Source organism: Pristis pectinata, chromosome 8, assembly GCF_009764475.1.
Source record: "Pristis pectinata isolate sPriPec2 chromosome 8, sPriPec2.1.pri, whole genome shotgun sequence".
Lineage (NCBI taxonomy): Eukaryota > Metazoa > Chordata > Chondrichthyes > Rhinopristiformes > Pristidae > Pristis > Pristis pectinata.
In genome coordinates, this window is record NC_067412.1 from 75328957 (window position 1) to 75352947 (window position 23991).

Sequence of the window (23991 nt, forward strand, 5' to 3'; positions counted from 1 at the left end):
TTTTCATCACATCAAAGAGAAAAAATAGTTCAGTCACTATGATAAATATGGCAGCTCAACAGTAACATTTTAAACAGACAGAGTTAATAGGGAGAGTTTCAGATGATTAGTTTCTACCTTTTTCTCATACTCTCTGAAGAGTCATTGTGAATCAGTCAACAATACTCAGTTCCAAGCCTTGAGAAACTTAGGACTAACTAGCTAAGAGATAGTATATTTGTAAGTGGGCTTATGGAGAATTTTGGCACAATTACATTTTTGTAATGTTTTAATGACATTGTGGTAGGAAATGGATGTACTTGAATGGTAAATAATATTATTTTCATTGAGCTATACTACAAAAAAGGAATATTGGATTATACTCATATTTTGCCTGACCACACTGCTTTTCATTCTACCTTCCAAAAGGCAGGAAAATATATGTGTCAGTGCATACAGGATGATATTACGTAGAACAAGTGATCTACATTATAATTATTGGGCCATATTGTTGTTTAAATAAGAGATTTGTCAATATATCTGCTCTATTGCTAAAACTATGTATTTCCACCTCCATATCAATGGCAGGTTCTGCCTTGCTTCAGGTCATCTTCTGCCTTTGGAGAGCAGTAAATTTCTCAGCCAAATATGCTCCTTTCTAAATATTCTTTGTGTACTTGCTTCCTTGTAGATCCTTTGGCTGCCCAACAATAAGAATAGCACCCCTCCTGATTTCCAGCAGGTTCTGGGAGAAAAACTTGACCCAGAAATACTGCAGAGGAAGAAAATTTACATCATCAATATTCGTTATAGCAACATCAGTGGAGCAGAGATTAGGTGAGTTACTTCTAAAATACCACAACACAACCATGAATTTGAACTAAGTTGGAAATTGTGTAAAGATAGATCATGGAAGAGCTTGTTTAATAGCACAAAGATACAATTTGATTAATTATTTTGAGAATGCACTAATGAAGTTCATTGTGTTGCATTGTACTATAGGAATAATACTATGAAATCATGCTTTCCAGCCAGAACCTCAGCTTTCAGGAATGATTTTCTATTCAGAACAGATTTACATGAATAAATCCTCTCTAAGTTTCAAGTATCTGCTTACATATATTTGTAGAATAGAATGTGTATTCTTTAGGATCATTCTCTGCAAAATAACAAATTTGTACCATTCCTCCCAAAACATAATAATGATGGTGAGGCAATACTTAAGCCCTACAAGTATTTACACATAAGTCTCACATCACTTCTTCCTCAAAATCTTCCAGAGAAACTTCAATGGCATTTTATTCATGTAGAATGGCATGTAATAATTTCCCATAGTCTGGTCACTGCAGCCCAAATTCAGTCACCAGATGTTAACCTTCTGTTTAAGATTTCATACACAAGGATCAGATGTTGACACTGTCTTGAACAAAGTTGTCAGATGGAAAGTTTGAGAAGGTTTAATATTAGTATTCGTTACTGTTAGATCACGGGTCAACTGCGGCAGCTTTTACATTCCTAAATAAATCTGAAGTTCCAGCTTTAGAGCAAGTATTTTTTGTGCATCCAGGATTGTTCACCAGATGACTGTAGAAAAAAATAGCTTTTGTTATTATAGGAATCAAAGGTTGAACTGAGGATCTGACCATCTTGATCAGGATAATTTGACACCTTAGAGTCATAGAATCATACACCATGGAAACAGGGCCTTCAGCCCAACTGATCCATGCTGACCAAGATTCCCATCTAAGCTAGTTCCATTTGCCCGCATTTGGCCCATATCCCTCTAACCTCTTCCTATCAATTACCTTTTAAATGTTGTTAATGTACCTTTCTCAACCACTTCTTCTGGCTGTGTTTTGTTCCAACCGTGTATCAGTCTGACAAAAATGACCACTCTCTGGGTGAAAAAGTTGCCCCTCAGGTTTCTATTAAATCTCTCCCCTCTCACCTTCAACCTATGCCCTCTAGTTCTTGATCCTTGGGAAAAAGACGTTGTGTATTCACCCTATCTATGCCCCTCATAATTTTATACACCTATATAAGATCACCCCCATTCTTCTACGCTCCAATGAAAGAAGTTCCAACCTGCTCTACCTCTCTCCATCACTCAATCCAGCCACTGCAATTCACCTACCACCGAGACAAGTTGATGGCGACTGCCATCTCCCTGACCCTACATTATTTCTGGAGCATCTGGACAGCAAAGCACCCAAGTTAGACTATTGTTTATTGACTACAGCTCAACCTTCAATACTCTAGTTCCAAGCAAACTCATCACCAAACTCCGAGACCTGGGACTCAACACCTCCCTTTGCAACTGGATCCTTGACTTCCTGACCAACAGACCACATCAGTGAGGATAGGCAATGAAACCTCAGGCACGATTATTCTCAACACTGGTACCCCATAACGCTGTATCCTCAGCCCCCTACTCTACTCCCTATACATTCATGACTGCGTGGCCAGATTCTACTCTAACTCCATCTATAAGTTTGCAGATGATACTACTGTATTGGGCCGGATCTCAAATAATGATGTCAGATTACAGGAAGGAGATAGAGAGCTTAGTGACATAGTGTCATGACAACAACCTTTATCTTAACGTCAGCAAACCAAAGAGCTGGTCATTGAAGGAGGGTGGTGCACATGCTCCTGTCTATATCAACAGTGCTGAGGTCAAGAGGGTTGAGAGCTTCAAGTTCCTAGGAGTGAACATCACCAATAGCCTGTCCTGGTCCAGCCATGTAGACACCAAGGCTCACCAGCACCTCTACTTCCTCAGAAGGCTAAAGAAATATGGCATGTCCCCTTTGACGTTCACCTATTTTTATTGATGCACCACAGAAAGCATCCTATTTGGATGAATCATGGCTTGGTATGGCAACTGCTCTGCCCGGGACCACAAGAAGCTGCAGAGTTGTGGACACAGCTCAGCACAATATGGAAACCAGCCTCCCCTCCACGAACTCTGTCTATACTTCTCGCTGCCTCAGTAAAGCAGCCAGCATAATCAAAGACCCCACCCACCCCTGACATTCTCTCTTCTCCCCTCTCCCATCGGGCAGAAGATATAAAAGCCTGAAAGCACATACCGTCAGGTTCAAGGACAGCTTCTATCCCACTGTTATAAGACTATTGAACAGTTCCCTAGTACGATAAGATGGACTCTTGGCCATACTATCTACCTTGTTATGAGCTTGCACGTTATTTTCTACCTGCACTGTACTTCCTCTGTAGCTGTGACACTGTATTTTGCATTCTATATTGTTTTACCTTGTACTACCTCAATGCACTGTGTAATGAATTGATCTGTATGAACTGTATGCAAGACAAGTTTTTCACTGCTACAATAATAAGTGACAATAATAAACCAATTCCAATTCCCTCGAGTCCCAGCAAGATCCTTGAAAATCTCCTCGGCACTCTTTCCAGCTTAATGGCATCTTTCCTGTAGCAGGGTGAGCAAAACTGAACACAATATTCCAAGTACGTCCTCCCTAACACCTTGTACAATTGCAACATAACATCTCAACTTCTATACTCAATGCTCTAATGAAGGCCAGTGTGCCAAAAGCCTTCTTCACCATCCTATCTACCTGTGATGCCCCTTTCAGGGAGCCATGTACTTGTATTCCTGTTCCACAACACTCCTCAGGGCCTTGCTGTTCACTATGAAACTCCTACCCTCATTTATCTTCCCAAAATGCAATATCTCGCACCTACCAGAATTAAACTCTATTTGCCATTCCTTGGCCCACCTCTATCCCGCTTATAGCACATACCCTGGAACATTGAGCTGCCAATCCTGTCCCTGCCATAGCCATGTTTCTATAATGGCTATAATATCCCAGTCCAAAGTAGCTATCCATGCCCTGAATTCATCCACCTTACCTGTTAGGCCTCTAGCATTGAAATAAATGCAATCTAATCCAACAGTTTTTTCGCACCATGCTTCTGCCTGTCTTGTCTACTGACCTTACTGTCATTGAATTCTATCTCAACTTCCAGCCTCTCATTGGCCTCACTTCTGCTTTGGATCCCAACCCCCTGCCATTCTAACTTAAACCCTAGCAAATCTGCCTGATAGGACTTTGTCCCCCTCCAATTCAAGTGCAACCCGTCCCTCTTGTACAGGTCACCTTTGTCCCAGAAGAGATCCCAATGGTTCACAAATCAAAATCCCTGGTCCCTGCACCAACTCTTGAGCCACACATTCATCTGCCATATCCTCTTATTCTTACCCTCACTAGCTTGTGGCACAGGGAATAATCCAGATGTTACTCCCTCCAGGTCCTGCTTTTTAACCACTTTCCTAATTCCCTACATTCACTTTGCAGGACCTCATCCCTTTTCCTGCCTATGTCATTTGTGCCAACATGCACACTGACTTCTGGCTGCTCACCCTTCCCCCTGAGAATGACAATGTTCCACAACCACTCAGAGACATCCTTGACCCTGGCACCAGGGAGGCAACACACCATCCTAGAGTCTCTTTTGCCACCACAGAATCTCCTGCCTGCCTTCTAACTATCACTACAGTCCTTTCTGCCTTCACCCTTCTCTGCTGACCCTCAGAGCCACTCCTGGTGCCACAGACCTAGCTGTTGCTGCTTTCTCCTGAACAATCATCCACCCCAACAGCGTCCAAAACGGTAACGGTAAAGTATCCAAACAATACCCAAATCTTATTGAAAGCATTTGGCTAATGCTTTTTATCACACTAATATTTAATTTCAGGAACTATGCAACAAAAAATATCAGCACAAATGTTTATGTTGTCAATGAACGCTGGGTGTTCTCCACATTATGGTGTGCCAAAGTAAATTCTGTCACAACCAATGCATGTCATATCTTCAAGAAGATGGAAGTACCTATTTGGCACATGGTAAGTGAAATCTTTAAACTGATGAAAATAATCTAGGATGGGAGGTGTGTAATGAAGCAAGGTTGGAACTGGCACATATTGTACATTTCTTTATTCATTCTTGAAATTCATGGCAAAATTGGTGATAGGCAAACAGTTTGTCTTAACTTCCTTTTTGTAAAATAAGTCTATCTTTCTCATAAGACAGCAAGCTGAAAACAACAGCACTTGTCTATTTCATTTAGTAATTGAGAAGTTAAGATTCTTAGAAATTACAGAAAGTAGAATAATTGATGAGAATATTGATATCCAGGCAGCAAAGTGCAAGCTTGATGAAGAGATGGAGTACATGAGACACTATGCCCCTTTTTGATGATTGGAAAAGTAGAGATGATCTATAAAATTAAGCCAGAAATTTTTGAAAGAACTTAGCATGTTAGGGTGCATCTGTGAAGAATTAATATTAACTAGAGTTAATGTTTCAAGTCAATGGCCTGTTGTTTAACTTATTAGCTCCAATTTGCACCAGTGCTTAGAACTGTGGTGCTTAAACATGATCATTGATTTATAATCTTAATTAATGAATTCTCTGAAAATTTGATGCATAGTTTTATATAATGTTGTCAGCTCCACGCAACACAGGATTGTGCAAAATTCAAACTTCTGTGTTTAAAATTTAAATTAAAAGAGTTTTTTAACTTGCCAGCCAGTTAAATATGGCAGTTTCAAGTTGAACCTGTAGCAAGAATCAGCACAATCTGATGATGTTTATCAGGAGTCCATTTGATGACTCCTGTCAACTATACAGATTAGGAACCAGACTATCTAAAGCTTTGCTCTGCTGCTCAGTATAGGCATTGATAATTATCAAATTCTAGACATTTGCCCTCTCCTGTGATCTTGGTTATAATAATTGTAAGTATATTTCATAAATTTCTGTTTAATCTTGTCCTATTTTGTTTTCAGTCTCCTGGAATCTATTTAATAATATGGATAACTGTTGACATTGTCTCTTTCCTGATGATTCTCCTAATATGCTTCATTCAATGGTAAGGAATACTACTTAGCCTGCAGCCAAAATAGAAATTTTAATTTCAAAATAGTAGATAAGAACAATGGACACTTCCTGAAGGATTGGTAGTCCTTAAGTGTGAGATTTAAGCCCCAAAAAGTGAGATTTAAGGCCAAGGAATGAGACTTTCCAGTTGTATATTCTGTCAATACTTAAGTGAAGAACTCTCATTTTTGGAGTGTATTTTCATTCAACAGTCCAAGCTTTTAATCCAATCAAAAGTTAATTTGTTTTTAAGTATCTATTGCAGAAACTTACCAGTAAATATCCTAATTCATTACACTGAACTTCAGATTCACCTGCAAGTGCATATTCTGTCACTCTTCATTTGGGAGAGGACATATGAATGTTGGCAAAGCTGTTTCATCACTGCCCATTTCAGCCATCTCAACTGTCTTTAGTAAAGATTCGTTTAGTAGCAGGAATTACTGGTAGTGATCAAAAGTTGGAATTGTGTCAATTTTCCTTTCAGACTCCATAGGTGCTGAGACAACTCTAACATGCCTGGCACAGCCAGTTTGAAATCAAGTTGATCATTGCAGAACAACAAACCACCTGCTGTAGGAACTAAGCAGGTTGAGCAGCATCTGTGAGAGGAATGGAATTGTCAACATTTTGGGTCAAAACCCTGCATCAGGACCCATGCAGTTCTCATAGTGACAACATCCACATTAGTGCCAGTGAACTCCTTTTTCAATCCATTATAATTCATAAGGTTCTTAATGCAACTGTTCTATTTCCTGCACCCACCCACTCTCATCACCTTCCACCCAGCAGTCTCAACGTTCAACAGATTAATTTCCTTAATTGCCACCACTTTCAACTGGATGACACTACCTGATAGATCTTCCCTGTGCATTACATGCCTTCCATGATTTCCTAATTCCCTCATCCTCTTCACCAACACCCACTTCCCTTCTCATCACAACAGCAGGAGATGCAGCACTGCCCTTTTAGCTCTTTTTCTTTCTAACCATTTGAGAACCAAATTCCTTCCAGATAGAGCAGCAATTAACTTACATTTCTTCCAATTTTGCGTACTATTTTCTGTGCTCATGATGTAGTCTTTCTATATCAGAGGAAAAAATAGGTTGGTTGACTGCTTTGCAGGATGCTTCTGTTCATTTCACAAGGATGAGCCTGAGATTTGAGCTATCTGTCACTTTAAATCTGCCATCCCCTTCAACTCTGACCTTACTGTCTTTGGTCTCTTTTATTGTTCTGAGGAAGCCTGATGTAAGCTTGATGAACGATATCCAATGATGCACTGACTAATCTGATGAAAGTTCATCAACCTGTAATGCAAACTCTGTTTTGTATCTCTCTATGTGGATACTGCCTAACCTACAGGATGTTGCCAGCATTCTCTGTTTTATTTCAAATTTCCAGCATGCACAGTGTTTGGTACGTCACAGTTCAAACAGTGTTGCCTTTTCTCTCTCTTCTATTCTCATTCATCCTCCTCTATTCATATATCTCCAGATAACTTCACTGCCCACTCCCAGCTAGCATCAGCAGTTGCATCCTTCCGTTTCTCTTGGTGTTCACCTCACCATAGACATTCCCTTTGTCTTCTGCACCACTCCCCATCCTCTGCAATTTAAAACTGTTTTATTTCTAACTTTTCCTAGTTTTGGTGAAAGGTTATCGACCTGAAACATTAACTCTGTTCATCTTTCTACAGATGCTTTCTGACCTACTGAGTATTTCCAGAATTTTTTGTCTTTACTTAAGATTCTGAGCAGGTCTGTCAAGGTAGATGATGGGAGGATATTTCCCCTCATATGGAATCCAGAACAAGACGGCATAGTTTCAGAATAAGGGATTGCCCATTTAAAATGGAATGAGGAGGAATTTCTTCTCTCAGAGGATCATGAACTTTACAATTCTCTACCCAGGGAGTGGTGAAGAATGAATCCAATTTATGGCCTGTTGGGAAGCCTAGGGAAATAGGGGCCAAGATTAGATCACATATGATCTTCGTGAATGATCGAGTAGGCTCAAGGGGCCATACATCCTACTCCTGCTTCAGAGCATATGTTTTTATGCTAGTGGCTTTCTTGATTTTTCGGGCAAATTTGTACATTGATCCATAAAGAGATCTATTGAAACTTTAATTGACTAATACTAAGGTGGTGGGAGGAAGATATGTTCATGAGATCAGATAAATTGATATCATTCAATTGATGAATTATCTTGTTTTTTGCAGGTCAAGACACAGAGATTTCACAGGTAAAAGAAATTGCTATGGCGAGTTTGCACAGTACATCTGGGGCTTATGAGGCAGAGAGATAATGCTGCCACCCTTCACCCTTCTTATTTTACAAACAAATCTTCCCAGTTAAACTGAAAATGTTGCTCTGCAGCTGATCCAGCCCTAGCACCCATTAACCGGCAGGGTAAATTCTGTATGCCTATACCAGCTAACCAAGCTCAAGAGGAACAGAGGCCAAAAGTGGAACTCGTGTTGCAGCCTTTTTTTTAACCTCTGCTTCAATCAAACATAGGTCCCTTCTGGGAACTAAGGATCATTGAATCTAATCCTTATCCAAAATACAGGACTTGGGATGTCATGTTACAGCTGTACAAGATGTTAGTAAGGCCACATCTGGAGTACTGTGTATGGTTCTGGTTGCCCTTCTATAGGATGGATCTCATTAAATTGGAGAGGATGCAAAAAAGCTACCAGGACAGGAGGGCTTGGGTTATAAGGAGAGGCTGGATAGGCTTGGACTTTTTTCCCTGGAGAACAAAAGGCTGAGGGGTGACTTTATGGAGGTTTATAAAATCATGAGGGGCATACATAGGGTGAATGGCCAAAGTCTTTTCCCCAGTGTAAGGGAGTCCAAGGGCATAGGTATAAAATGAGAGGGGAAAGATGTAAAAGGGACCTGAGGGGCAACTTTGTCACACAGAAGGTGCTGAGTATATGAAATGAGCTGCCAGAGGAAGTAGTAGAGGCATTTACAATTATGACATTTAAAAGGCATTTGGACAGTTACATGAATGGGAAAGGTTTAGCGGGATATGGGAGGTTTAAATGCAGGCAGATGGGACTAGCTCAGTTGGTCGGCAGAGACGAGTTGGCTGAAGGATCTGTTTCCATGCTATATATTGTAGCTCTATGACTCTAAATGCTTGGTTAGAATTCAGTCTTTTGGTTTTACCCTTGTATTCATTACTTCCTATATAACCTATACCACCCAATGATATTTCTTCCTCTAACACTAATTAGATCTAATTAGATTCTAGTCTATTTCAGGAATCATTTCCAGGTATCCATGATTCAATAAATAAATTACCCAAACTCTTTGATTAAGTTCAAACCCGTAAGCCTTGTGAACGGTTTTCCAAGGAACTCTGCATCTAATAAAGCCATTCAGTTCTAATATTATTACTGTACATACAGTTTGGTCCAAACAGGGTTGCTAACAACTGATCAAATTGAATTTGAGTTTGTTACATTATCATAGTCTTGATATATAAGCTCATGTCAGATATATGTACCATGTCAAAAACAATAGGCACTTCCCAACATAGGAATTTCATGTACACCGTTAGTATACTCTCCTCTTGTTTTTCTATTCAGCAGTCTTTCTCTTTATGTTGACTTTCCCCGCCCTCTTTTTCTATATTCCTGATCTCCTCACAGTCCAAAAATGCATGAATTTTCCTTTTCTGATGTCCAAGAAGTATCAAGGGTTGACTTGCTGGAAATAGGGCTACATCAGCATCCGTAACAATTTCCCTCCTCTCTGTATCATATTGGACATTGAAGGCGAACAATATAGCTTCAAATTAACATGAAAAACAATGAGAAGCTGAAAATCAATAGGGAGAAACCTATGAGAATGGCCATTGCATCAAGATGAGTGAAAAAGCTAAATTCCAATTTTTACATGTTAATTCAGGTTATCTTTACATAATGAAATCATATTCAGTAATTCAGTTTGTTTTCCTGTGAAAACTGAAACCAAATGGACTTTTATGCAAGTAAAAACCATTATAACATGTACCCTGTGATATGATTTTTTTTACAATGTACATCCCCTAGTACATGATTATACAAAGTATTAGTAGAACAGAATCAGGCTATTTGGCCCAATAAAACCAAGCCAGTGTTTATGTTCTGCAGGAGTCTCTTCACAATCCTCTTCATTTAACTATTTCAATACATCCCATTATCTTTGCCTCGGATGCTTACCTATCTTCCCTTGAAATGGAAAGCATCTGAAGCAAAGATAGCAGCATTCTATGCAAGTTGCCTCAACCATTCCTTGCACAGTAGTTGAAAGTTCAATATTCTAATCCCTGTCTGGGTACACTTTCTCCTGAATTCCCAGATTATGGAGTGACTCCATATATATAGTCCATAGTTTTGGTCTCATCAGGAAATGCCATCCTTATCAAAATTTTTATGATTGTGAAGGCCTTTTTTTGGGTCTCCCCTTTTTTCTACAGCTAACAGGCCCATCCTATTTAATCTCTCCTAGTAGGAACAACCGCTCAGTTTTGAGTATTATTCTGGTAATATTTTTGTATTTTTTTTCCACACTGGCTAGATATCTTTCAATAATATGGAGACCAAAACTGCTCACAATACTATGTGTCACTTTACCAATGTTCTATATACGTTTAAAATAACTCCTTTTCACTTTAATCCCCCTGGATATGAACCCAGTATTTTTTTTTGTCTTTGTTAACCTATATTGCTACTTTAAATTATCTTTATAACTGTATCACAGATCTCTCTGTTCTTCTATCCCGTTCACACATTTATCGCTCAAGAAATATAAGCCCTTCTTATTTTTCTGTCTAAAATGTATTACCTTACATTGCCAATTATATATCTATTTCTCCATATGCCTTCCTGTATTATGTCACATTTCTCTTTGGTATCAATTGCATCCATAATTTTGTTATTTATATTTCTTATCCTCAAGTCCAATTTGTTTCTATGAGCAACACTGGCTTCAAAAGATTGATCTTTACAGACCATTGATTTGAAGTACCTAGATCAATGGTTCTCAACCCATGGGCCACATGCAGCCCAGCCAGTACGCTGCTGAAGCCTCTGCAACATCTGGTTAGATACATTTTTAACTGAGTACAGAAGAAATTTATGTGGATGCAGCCACAAAACACATTTAGAGCTGCAAGTATGGTCCACAATGGAAAATGAGTTACGAACCAATGATCCAGATTATGTCTTAAATTCATATTGAACATTTTTATTTTTAGTCCATCAGGTGTGGAAATAATTATAGGTGTTGGGTCACCTTCATTGTTACCACAACCAGGATAATTTATGCTATCATCCTTTACTTCTTGGCCACAAATGTACTGTCAGATTGCTTATCCATTATCAAATCATGATTAAGCCAGGACTTCTGCCAATTGTTTCCAGTGTAATCATTCAGCCATTGTATTTGGCTGCTCCCAAATAACTATTTGCCTTTTTTAACAATTTGTTTATTGTTTCTCTATTCCAGAAGTTAACATGCATGGAGACACTGAGGAGACTATACTATGATTAAGCTTTGAAAGCACTATCACTCTATACTTGCATAATCCCTAACTGCTTGGTGTCACAGGTATTGGACTATGACCTCAAGTATGCAAGGCAAAGGTCAAAGGAAAACTGTACCTAATTTTTATGAAAATGTTGCTTAAAAATGAACCAAAGTTTTAGGAGCGCAGTTTATAAAATAAAATGTGTATTTTTTTAATCTTAAAATCTGTTCTGTTTATCTGCTAAATAGCAATTCTTAAACTATTAAGCCCTGACTCCCTCACACAAAATACTCCATCCAAGAAGAATCAACTTTCTCCTTCTAAGCATTCAGAAAGACTGAGTATCCTTCTTTCCTGAAAAATTTGTCCACTTCCCTCCAGATGTGCTGTAATACTACGGCCACTCCAAAAATTTCTGTTTTCCTGCTTGACAATATGTCTCTAATTCAATGATGGCTTCCTGCCTTACAGTATACCATCCCTCACAACCTTTCCATGGAACTGATCCTGAAACATTTCAGGCTGCATGTAGGCTGCAGGCTTTAATTGATCCACACACAGTCTTGCCAAGCAGCCTGCATGCCAGGACCCATCATTGTACCAATTGGCACTGGTGGCCTGTGAATGTACAAGCAGTGGGCTGAGTTTGGCTGGGTATGTGTAGGTGCATAAATGGAGCCCTGAGTTCACGTGAATTACCAGAGTTTCCTGATCAAACCCAAAGTGTTTCTAGGTCTGATAATAAGCTGAGATTGCTCTGCTTACTTAATTGGATGTAAAAGACTAGGTAGTTCTCCTGGTATACCAACCAATGTTTATCCTTCTATCAACACAATAGAAAGAAATCAATAGAACATTCATCCTAGTGCTGTTGCTAAAACATTGGTGTATGAAACTTTGTGGCCTTATTTGTCTGTAAACTAACAGTAACAATAGGTGGTTATTTGTTGGTCTATTTACTCACTACTTAATAATGAAGGTCATTAAATTTCTTCCAACACTACAACCAAATCATGGGTGCAGCACGACTGGTTTGGTGTCCTTAGCCACTTGCTAATTGATCTCAAATCTTTTTGTGGTCCTGCCAAAAGAAACCTTTCTCTTCCTCTCCACTTCTTCACATAAGACCAGAGAGGTTTCTTGCAACTTCCCTCAAACTGTGCAATGATTTTGAACTGTTGATGGAGTCATTGAGCTTTTAAGAAATGTTGCCAAATGTAGCAGTCCAAATGTGGGGCTTCCATGCCTAGAGCTCCTGGAGATCATCCCGCAAACCCATCTACAAACTCCTTCACTGCAGCCACTGAAGCAGAAATGTGTAGGTTCACTAGGATAGTCAAAGGCACATAGAACACAGGCACAATGATGATGTAACATGGTGTGCTTTTACTTATAAATTTGGTTTGGAATATTTGATTTTAATTTTTGAAATATTGCCATGTGAACAACATGAACATTATAACTGACAGAGAAAAGATAAAATGTGGGACTGCTGACGACTAGGGAATCAGGATTAGTTTTAATGGTATTGCAGTCAAATGAATTGCTCAAGTAAAGACTGAAAAAAGTGATTGTCTCCTCTGGTCCTACTCCTCTTGCTCCTTAACTGCTTGCTACATAGCTACTGGCAATGAGTGAACTCTCTTTTGACAAATCTGGACTGCATGCAGCTGACCACCACTAATCCAAACATCTGCTCTTTCAAGTACTACAGAACTTTACTGGAGCTATCCGAGTGGTTCACTGTTTCAGCTACCAGTGGTTTTCTCCACCATATTTTGTGAGGCAGCGAGGCTTTCATTGTATGCGTACTGGCCAGATATGCATGGATTGGGTACTCCAGTCATGAGCAGTAACTACCCTCTATTTGTTATGGTAACTGAAATGCTGATTGTATAGTGAAATGATACAGAATAAGGAGAATGTGACTATTACAAGGACAGTGGAAAATGACTTATATAATGTACAATGTGTGTTTAGATACCAGTTAGACATCAAGTATGTTGAATCCCTTTTGGCCACTGTACCTCCCAAAGTTCACAAACTGCATCCACACAAAAAAAACAGTCCTCACAAAGATGGGTGCTCTGTTGCTTTCTGGTAAGAAAAAATGAAATATAAGTAGCTGTCTTTGAATAAAGGGTGGCAATGGACAATAAACAGTGAGCTTTTCCAAATATCTCAAGCTGCAGTCTGGAAGGAATTAGCTTTTATGGTCATGGTTACTTTGGCTGTCAGGTCGATATATTTATCATTCTGGTTTAAGATTGCGGTTGTACATTAAAATGAGGACCTCCTTACCGAAGGGTAGCTGTATTACACTAAAAACAGAACTGAGATTCATCTTGGAAAACTGCTCCCTGAACATCCTGGATAGATATGCTCTCTCATAATATGCCTAACTCTCTGCCTATGTCTCCTTCTTCCTCCTAACGCAGCTTCTGAATGATCCATGAACCCAGAACACTACTTCATTATTCCTTTTTTCTTGCACTATTTATTTATTTTTGTAATTTACAGATTTTTATGTCTTTGCATTATACTGCTGCTGTAAAACAACAAATTTCACGTCATATGTCAGTGATAATAAGAACTGATTCCGATTCTGAAGTCCTTTTATCTGCCACATTACTCCCTGGAGATTTCAGCAACTTTAAGAAACACCAGAAATGACTAAACATGTGGAATTATAGCAAAAGTCAATAAAAAATCAATCACATGGGTCCTTTTACATTACATATTTCTTTACAATATGGAAAGAGGCCATTTTTGGCCTATCAAATCTATGCTGGCTCTCAGAGCAATACCATTCCCCACTAATTTTCTGTATAACCTAGGTTCCCCATACTCCCATTAACTGTCCCAGATTTTACTACCCACCTACAATAGGGGCAATTTATAATACAGGCCCTCTCTGGGTTACATACTCCTGAGTTATGGACACCTGTACATAGGATCAAACTCCCATAGATATTATTAAATTCAAACTAGAACTAGTCTTGGAAAAAAAAATCTGTTTTCATGTAACCTCCTGGCAGTAATTAGACATCATTGACTCTTAAGAACACAGGCTGCCAGTTTCACTGTGGGAAGTCACTTAACATAGTTGCTTTGGAAATTGACAAGCAATCGCTTCTATTGATACTTATGCAACAATGTAACATGCACTGATAGTTCAAGCCCATCAAAACCAGTCATCAAGCATGGGACATCCTAATTCTATACTGTTGTAACTAGGCAGGGGAAGACCATCAACAAATGTTCATGTTAATTGGCCTTTATCAAGACCATTTGTAACAATACTGTAGAGGTATGGTTACCATATCCGGTGATTTTGTGTATCTTCTGACTTATGTACTTCTGTAAAAATGGAACCAGTTCATAACCGGGGGACAGCCTGCAGCCAATTAACCTACCAATCAGCATGTCTCTGGGATGTGGGAGGAAACCAGAGTACCTAAGGGAAATTCATGCAGTCACAGGGAGAACATGCAAATGGATCAGCCACATTTATACTGTAGCTACAAGACCAGGTCAGAGGCTGGGTATCCTGTGGCAAGTGATTCTCATCCAAAACCCTTTCCACCAATCTACAAAGGACAAGTCCAGAGTATGATGGAATACCCTTGACTTGCCTGGATGAAATCAGCTCCAACAACACTCAAGAAGCTCCCCTCCATCCGGGACAAAGCACTCTGCCTGATTGGTAACCCATCCTCCATCATTAATAACAAGAGGATAAGTAAGGAAAGGGTAGGACCATTCAAGGTTAAAGGGGAGAATTTATGCTTGGAGTCAGAGGATGCTGTTAAGGTACTAAATGAGCACTTTGCTTCAGTATTCACCAAGGAAAAGGACATGGAAGATTGTGAGATTACTGTGGGGCATTCTAATGTGCTAGGGACATTTTGATATCAAGAAGGAGGTGGTGCTGGGTCTCTTGAAGGTCATCAAGTTGGATAAGTCCCCTGGGCCTGATAGGATATATCCCAGGTTATTGAAAGAGGCAAAAGAAGAGATCGGTGGGGCTTTGACAAAGATCTTTGTATTCAGGTGAGGTCCTGAAGGACTGGAGAGTAGTCAGTGTTGTTCCTATGCTCAAGGAAGGAAATAGGGATAATCCAGGAAATTATAAATCAGTTAGCCTCACATCAGTAGTAGGGAAGCAATTGGAGAGGATTCTTAAGAACAGAATTTACACACATTTGGAAAAACATGGCCTGATTAGGGACAGTCAGCATGGCTTTGTGCAGGGCAGGTCATGTCTTACAAACTTGATTGAGTATTTTGAGGAGGTGACAAAGGTGATTGATGAGGGTGGGGTAGTGGATGTTGTCTATGTGGATTTTAGGCAGATATTTGACAAGGTCCCTCATGGTAGGCTGATCCAGAAGATTAAGATGCATGGGATGAACGGTGGCTTGGTAGTTTGGATTCAGAATTGGCTAGCCCATAGAAGACAGAGGGTAGTGGTGGAAGGGTGTTATTCTGGATGGAGGTCTGTGACTAGTGGTGTTTCGCAGGGATCGGTGCTGGGGCCTCTGTTGTTTGCGATATACTGTAGATAAATGACTTGGATAAAAATGTAGATCGGTGGCTTAGTACATTTGCAGACAACACAAAGCTTGGTGGAGTTGTGAACAGTGTAGTGGGCTATCAAAGGATATAGATCAGTTACAGATATGGGCAGAGACTGGCAGATGGAGTTTAATCTGAGCAAGTGTGATGTGTTGTACTTTGGGAGGTCAAAAGTATACCGTTAATGGCAGGATCCTCAACAGTATTGATGTGGAGGGATCTTGGGGTCCAAGTCCATAGCTCCCTGAAAGAGGCCATGCAAGTAGATAGGATGGTAAAGAAGGCATATGGTATGCTTGCCTTCATTAGTCAGGGCATTGAGCATAAGAGTAAGGAAGTGATGTTGCAGCTTTATAAAACTTTGGTCAGGTTTCACTTGAAGTATTGTGTGCAATTTTGGTAGCCTCATTACATGAAGGATGTGGAAGTTTTGGAAAAGATGCAGAAGAGGTTTACCAGGATGCTGCCTGGATTAGAAGGTACAAGCTGAAAAGAAAGGTTGGACAAACTTGGGTTGTTTTCTCTGGAGCGTTTAAGGCTGAGGGGCAACCTGATGGAAGCTTATAAAATTATGAGAGGCATGGATAGGGTAGACAGTCAGAATCTTTTTCCCAGGGTGGAAATATCAAGTACTACAGAACATACATTTAAGGTGAGAGGTGGAAAGTTTAAAGGGGATGTGCAGGGCAGGTTTTTTTTCACACAGACTGTGGTAGGTGTCTGGAATGGGCTGCCAGGTGTAGTGGTGGAAGCAGATATGAATAGTGGCGTTTAAGAGGCTGTTAGACAAATTAATATGCAGGGAATGGAGGAATATGGATCATGTACAGGCAGAAGAGATTTAGCTTAATCTGGCAATGTATAGGGCCCAGATATTGTGGGCCGAAGGGCCTGTTCCTGTGCTGTACTGTTCTATGTTCTATAAATGTTCACTCCCTCCAAAACCATCGATCTGTGGTTGCAGGGTGTACCATTTGTATATAGCATTGCAATTACTCACCGAGACTACTCTAATAGCATCTCCTAAACATCCAATTTCCACCACTAGAAAAGTCAAGGGCTTCAGGCACATGGGAACACCACCACCTCCAAGTTCTCCTCCAAAGTGCATATTATCTTGACTTGGAAACACATAATCACTCATGGAATCATAGGATCATACAGCACAGAAACAGGATCTTTTGGCCCACCTTGTCATGTCAACCATGATGCCTATCTACGCTAATCCTATTTGCCTGTGATATGTCCACATCCCTCTATACCTTTCCCTTCACAAATACTTGTCCAAATGCCTTTTAAATGTTGTAATTGTATCTGTCTCTCCCAGTACCTCCTCTGACTGCTTGTGCAGATAATCACCACCCTCTATGTGAAAATCTTACCCCTCATACTCCTTCGTCTTCGCTATATCTAAATCCTGAAACTCCCTATGCAACTGTGGGAATATGTTCATCAGAAAGCTTGTAACAAATCCACTATGGCCAAAGAAAACAAATTAATGTTTTAATTCTGTTGCTTTGTTAAAACTACTGAGCATTTCAAATATTTTAATGCCCTTTAAGATTTGTGGCAACAAGAATATTTTTTATTTTTCCTTTCCTGTTCTTTTCTGCTCTTGCCACAGATGCCACTATGTCCATCATTTTGTCCATTGATCAGCAACATTTCCATCACCACCTTCAGTCAGTACAAAGAATATCCACTGTACCATTGTGTTTTGATGAATGCAGCTCAACATCCCTTCTGGAGGGTGATTAGGGTTCAGCAGCTTACAGATCCTGACAAATGAATAATAAAAAAACAGGGAAGCCTGACAATGCCATTTTGTAAGCCTTAATATTGAAAACATTAATCTTTATGGAAGTTTCACACACAGCACTGAAGTTTTAAAATGGTGTTTTAAATTGATTAAAATGTATTGATTTCTAAGCTAGACTCTTTCTTAACCTGATGGCAATGTTGGTCATCCACTCTCCAATACTCTCTAATCCAGGCAATATCCTGGTGGACAAATTCTGCACCCTCTCCAAAGTCTCCACATCCTTCCTATAAGTGTGGTGAACAGTACTACACACAACATTCCAAATGTGGTGCAACCAAAGTTTTACACAGCTGCAACATGATTTCCCAGCTTTTATACTCAGTGCCCTGACCAATGTAGGCAAGTTTCCTATAGGTCTCCTTTACCACCCTATCCACTTGTGTTGCCACTTTCAGGGAGCTATGGACTTGCACCCCAAGATCCCTCTTTACACCAATGCTTCTAAGGGTTCTGCCATTTACTGTTGATTGGCATTACATCTGAAGAACATAAAAAAAATAGAAGCAGAAGACCATTCAGCCCCTAACCGTGCTCTGCCACTCAAAAAAACATTGCTGATCTTCTGCCTCAGCAATATCTTCCATAGATTCACAACCAACAGCAAATAAAAAATTCTCCTCTTTGCAGTCCTAAATGGCTTACCCCTTATTTCAATACTAGATACCCTTAGTCAGGAAAACCATCCTCTCTGCATCTACCTTGTCAAATCCTCAAAGAGATCACTTCTCATTCTTCTCAGCTTTAGGGAATAGGAACCTAGCCTACTCGTCTATTCTCATATGACAGTCCCATATGATATGGCCTTCAACACTGTAGTACTACACCGGAGCAACACCTTCACTTCTTGTGTTAGTAGGGATTAAATCCACAACCATCTGATTCAAAGCCACAATGCTACCAACTGAACCAGGTCTCAGTCAAAATAGCAGAATGACAAATTAAACAGATACAAGGTATTTCGGCCATTGGACATTCAGTTCCAATTGATCAACGCCCCAATCGTTGAATGATCTATATGAAAGCAGAAAATATTTAAAACACACAGTAAGTCCCCACAGCTTTCGCCACAAAAGCTACAGGGGTTAAAAATGGCAGCTCGCCAAGAAAATGCTGAGCTTGAAATGAGACCAACGAGAAATGTTAATAATGCTGAGATTTTAAAAACACTATTCACCACTTCCCGCTTCCGCTCTCATTGATTAGCACCATTTCCATGGCAACCATCGCCCCCCACTCCGTCCCTCCCCCGACACGTGATGTGATGAGCAGACGTAAAGCGCGTCCTGCGTTTCATTGCGTGTTGATGTCCGGGAGTACGCGGTTGGTGATTGGTTGAGCTCCGGTTGGCGGAGGATTTGAATGTATATCGACTTGCTGGGCGGTTGGAGTGCGAGTTGAAGGCAGAAATAAGGTGTGGAGATAAAATAAGTCCTGAGTGAGTTGCACGTCTGTGGAAACAACGGCAACGGGAGTAACTTGAAGGTGGGAGTTTGCATCTGCGTGATGGACGGAAAAAAAATTAGCTAGGGAAAGAGATAAATGCGGATATGTAGTCGGGCCCTGGTGTCCTGGCAGAGGACTAGGCCGCCTCTGAATGCTGAGAATGATACGTTACTAATATTTAGGCCGCTGCATACGGTCTTGCCCCAGAAATCACAGAGTTTCCTTCACTGAAAACGGCCAAAGTGGCTCGATCAATCATCTTGTTTAGTATGGATCATAGTAGTGTTGAGTAATGTGTTGTGATGGTGCCAGACTGGTGGGTTGTTCACATTTTAAATGTTTCTGGAAAACAGTCCTAGAACGTTCATTGCATTGTCCAGGCTCGCTAATTCATTCTGTCCCTGTAGTTCGGAATTCCATGTTATGTGCTAACCATTTTTCCTGTAAATCCCCTTCAGTCATAAATTCCCCACGTTATAATTTTAGCCTGATTCCCTTTTACAGTGAAAATAAAAATAAAACTGTCTTGTATCACACAAGGTTCACTTTTGGCTGCTCTAACTCTATGTCTTGAGTTTAAATGCAACCTTTATTGAACTGGACGGACTTGATCTGTTTATAGTTCATCCACAAGAAAACCTCGCCGATGAGCGGCATTGCCTTAATGGTATATTAGCTTCCGGATTTTTTTTCCGTTGTTGCTTCTTTGCATGATTGTCATAGAGTGATCCTATAGGTTGTGGTATTTGGTGACAAGTCTCCATAGTGTGGACATAACTTCTTGTAGTCTGTTCTGTTGTTTTGCAAATTTATAATTTGTTTCTTCTGCTTGAAATGTTAACTGTTGTATACCCCGCAGGTCTTGCACAGTAAGTATTTCCATGATTTTTCTTTTTCAAATTTCTATTTTAAGTATTTTTGTTAAATTTGTTGCTGTGCGAATTTTTGAATTAAAAATTTCTGCTATATTTTTGCAGTGTGGTCTGCAATTTTTGACTAAATACTTCACTAAAATTATAGCACTTTTTATCCCAATGTTGATTTGAGCACCAAGTCAAAACTGACACTTTTGAAGAATGACTTCGAAATGCCTTTAGTGAATTTAAAATTTTTGTGACCCATTTATACTTCCTCACTGTCAAAGTTTGGTTTGCTAGGACTATATTAGCAGCTGTTTTCTGTGAAATGTGTAAGTTCTGTCCCAGTGGAGATTTTGATAGTGACTGCCTTACAGAAGTGTAATATAACTAGGTTATGAGAATGTTTTTCTCCAAGATCTTGGGCTGAGATGGGAGTTTGAAGCATATTTGGCTTGTAAAATCTATGTAGATCCATGGAACAATAGAAGTTTAATCTTGCTGCTCTCTCCATTAGCCTATTTTCTTTTCCTGTGCTTGAGATACATTTTTTGGGAGTGAAAATAGAATGTAAAACCACTATTGCCTTGTGCAAAAAATTTTCTTGATTAATCTCCTTTATGGAAAATTAAAATTGATCCATTATGATTTCTCAGCCAACTTTTTCTTGTATGTGAAGAGCAGAAGGATGACGAGAGTAAAGGTAGGGCCGATTAGAGACAAAGGTGGGAAGACGTGTCTGGAAACTGTGGAAGTGGGTGAGGTTCTCAATGAATACTTCTCTTCAGTATTCACCAAGGAGAGGGGTCTTGATGATGCTGAGAACAGTGTTGGTAAGGTTAATGTTCTAGAGCATGTGGATATCAAGAGAGGATGTGTTGGAGCTGTTAGAAAATATTAGGACAGATAAGTCCCCAGGCCTGACGGAATATTCCCTAGGCTGCTTCGTGAGGCGAGGGAGGAGATTGCTGAACCGTTGGCTAGGGTCCCTGAGTCCCCGTTGTCCACGGGGATGGTACCGGAGGATTAGAGGGTGGCGAGTGTTGTCACCTTATTCAAAAAAGGTAGTAGGGATAGTCCAGGGAATTACAGACCAGTGAGCCTTATGTCTGCGGTGGGTAAGCTGTTAGAAAGGATTCTAAGAGGTAGGATCTATGAGCATTTAGAGAATCATGGACTGATTAGGGACAGCCAGCATAGCTTTGTGAAGGGAAGATCTTGTCTTTCAAGCCTGATAGGGTTCTTTGAGGAGGTGACCAGGAAGATTGATGAGGGTAATGCAGTAGATGTGGTCTACATGGATTTTAGTAAGGCGTTTGATAAGGTTCCACATGGTAGGCTTCTTCAGAAGGTCACAGGCCAAGGGATCCAGGGAGGCTTGGCCATGTGGATTCAGAATTGGCTTGCTTGTAGAAAGCAGAGGGTTGTGGTGGAGGCAGTGCATTCGGATTGGAGGGCTGTGACTAGTGGTGTCCCACAGGGATCCGTTCTGGGACCTCTACTTTTTGTGATATTTATTAATGACTTAGATGAGAGGGTGGAAGGGTGGGTTAGCAAGTTTGCAGGTGACACAAAGATCGGTAGTGCTGTGGATAGTGTGGAGGGCTGTCGAAGCTTACAGAGGGATATTGATAGGATGCAGATCTAGGCTGAGAAGTGGCAGATGGAGTTCAATCTGGAGAAGTATGAGGTGGTACACTTTGGAAGGACTAACTCCAAGGCAGAGTACAAGGTGAATGGCAGGATTCTGGGCAGTGTGGAGGAGCAGAGGGATCTGGGGGTTCATATCCACGGATCCCTGAAAGTTGCCTCACAGGTGGATAGGGTAGTTAAGAAAGCTTATAGGATGTCAGCTTTCATAAGTCGTGGGATCGAGTCTAAGAGCCGTGAGGTAATGATGCAGCTTTACAAAACTCTGGTTAGACCACACTTGGAGTACTGTGTCCAGTTCTGGTCACCCCATTATAGGAAGGATGTGGAGGCATTGGAAAGGGTGCAGAGGAGATTTACCAGGATGCTGCTTGGATTAGAGTATGGATAATGAAGAGAGACTAAAGGAGCTAGGGCTTTACTCATTGGAGAGAAGGAGGATGAGGGGAGGCATGATAGAGATATATAAAATATTAAGAGGAATAGATAGTGGTCAGCCAGTTCCTCTTTCCCAGAGCACCAATGCTCAATACAAGAAGACATGGCTTTAAAATAATGGGTGGGAAGTTCAAGGGAGATGTCAGAGGGAGGTTTTTCACCCAGAGTGGTTGGCGCATGAAATGCGCTGCCTGGGGTGGTTGTGGAGGCTGATATGTTGGTCAAGTTCAAGAAATTGTTAGATAAGCATATGGAGGAATATAAGATAGCAGGATATGTGGGAGGAAGGAGTTAGATAGTCTTAGGAGTGGTTTGAAGGTCAGCACAACATGGTGGGCCGAAGGGCCTGTATTTTGCTGTATTGTTCTATGGTATAAACTTTGCCATTTCAGACAGGAAATTTATAACTTAAAGAAATTCAAATATCTTTAGAAATCTATTTTCAGCAGTGGGTATAAGTCTTTTGATTCTACCATGACTTCAGTACTTTGATACACTTGCTTGAATAATATTAATGTATATGAACCCTGCCTTTGATGTCTGTTCCCTAAGGGGGAAACAAACTACAAGCTTATCCTTGGCTCTTATTTAGGCAACTGAAAATGGTACAGGCTTTTGTTTCTGTGCCTGTAGTCAGATTTTCAGAGGAATGATATTTCAATCTGATGCCTTGCTGAAAATGTTTCTATTAACTATACATCCATTGCTTTTTCCTCCCTACAATGTACCAAAAGATGCTCAATTTTTGTCTTGATTATCATAAATTGCTTTTTTAATCTAGATGATTATGATAAGTGCTTCTTTTTAGAATAAGATGCTATCTGATATTTGCTGCCACTTGAGGTAGTAAAATGAAGCAAGGTCCAAAATAATGGATCTTAAGATGTACTTCAAGCATCAGTTGAGAAATTGGGCAAATTACAGTGATGAATTAGGGCTTGATCATATTTGGTTCAAAAATATTATTGGTTGTAATAAGCTTTGTGATTCCTCAAAGTAAAACAGCATGGTGTAAAGGTTTTCCACGGAGCCCAAACAACAATTTAAAACCTCCTGGGAGAAGGTGAAAGCCAACAATACACTTTCTTCCCACTTTAATGCAATACCAAATAGGATGCTCCCCAAATGATATTTCAAACCAGATTGTATAACCTATTCAGTCACTCTTTATAGAGGTTCCTTTCAACAGTGTATTTGGAAGTATGAATGACCACCCCACTTCTTACTGGCCAATGTTTCTGTGTGTAGGGGAAGAAAATAAACAAATGTCTATTCACTTCTCTTTCACACCAAATGCCAGGATAAGATTATGGTGATGATCCTACTGTTTTCATTGGCAATGTTATTAGTGCTTTCTTTGACATAGCCAGAGGTAGAGCTTAGAACATGTCTGGTCAGCTCTGCCATTCAATAAGGTTGTAGCTGATACCACACTGCTTTCACTTGTGTCATGTGGTTTGCTTGGTTGTCAAAACAAAAGTCTGCTTGTCTGAATCCTTAATATAGTTGAATTCCACATCCATGGTGAATTCCAAAGATTTACAACTTTTTCCCAGCCTTAAAATGTGTCCTTTGCCCCCAAATTATCCCTGCTAGTACTAGACACTCTAGCCAGAAAAAAAAATTGCCTCTTGCTTTGTTAATCCCTTTCAATATTTCGTTTTGCTCAATGGAATCACTTTTAACACCAAGGGCAATAGGTCAACTGTCACTGTTCTCTTCAGACAGGATAATAATCCCCCTCATCTCCTGGAATAAATCTCTTCCCTACACT

General features: G+C 40.1%; 2 protein-coding genes across 6 annotated transcripts in view; both read left to right on the forward strand.

Moving 5' to 3' along the window:
• Positions 1-11643, forward strand: part of gdpd2 (glycerophosphodiester phosphodiesterase domain containing 2) — a 47120-nt gene extending 35477 nt beyond the window's left edge. For all 4 annotated transcript variants that reach the window (XM_052021821.1, XM_052021822.1, XM_052021825.1 and 1 more), the window contains 5 exons: positions 671-816; positions 4717-4864; positions 5810-5892; positions 8125-8147; positions 11408-11643. In XM_052021821.1, the coding sequence (XP_051877781.1) occupies positions 671-816; positions 4717-4864; positions 5810-5892; positions 8125-8147; positions 11408-11448 (441 nt within the window). In that variant the 3' untranslated portion in view covers positions 11449-11643. The remainder of the gene's footprint in view (positions 1-670; positions 817-4716; positions 4865-5809; positions 5893-8124; positions 8148-11407) is intronic.
• Positions 11644-19126: 7483 nt separating this feature from the next.
• Positions 19127-23991, forward strand: part of kif4 (kinesin family member 4) — a 48351-nt gene continuing 43486 nt past the window's right edge. Inside the window, exon 1 of one of the 2 annotated variants that reach the window (XM_052022034.1) lies at positions 19127-19311. The gene's annotated coding sequence lies outside the window, so the exon portion shown is untranslated. The remainder of the gene's footprint in view (positions 19312-23991) is intronic. The other variant, XM_052022035.1, reaches the window with a different exon arrangement.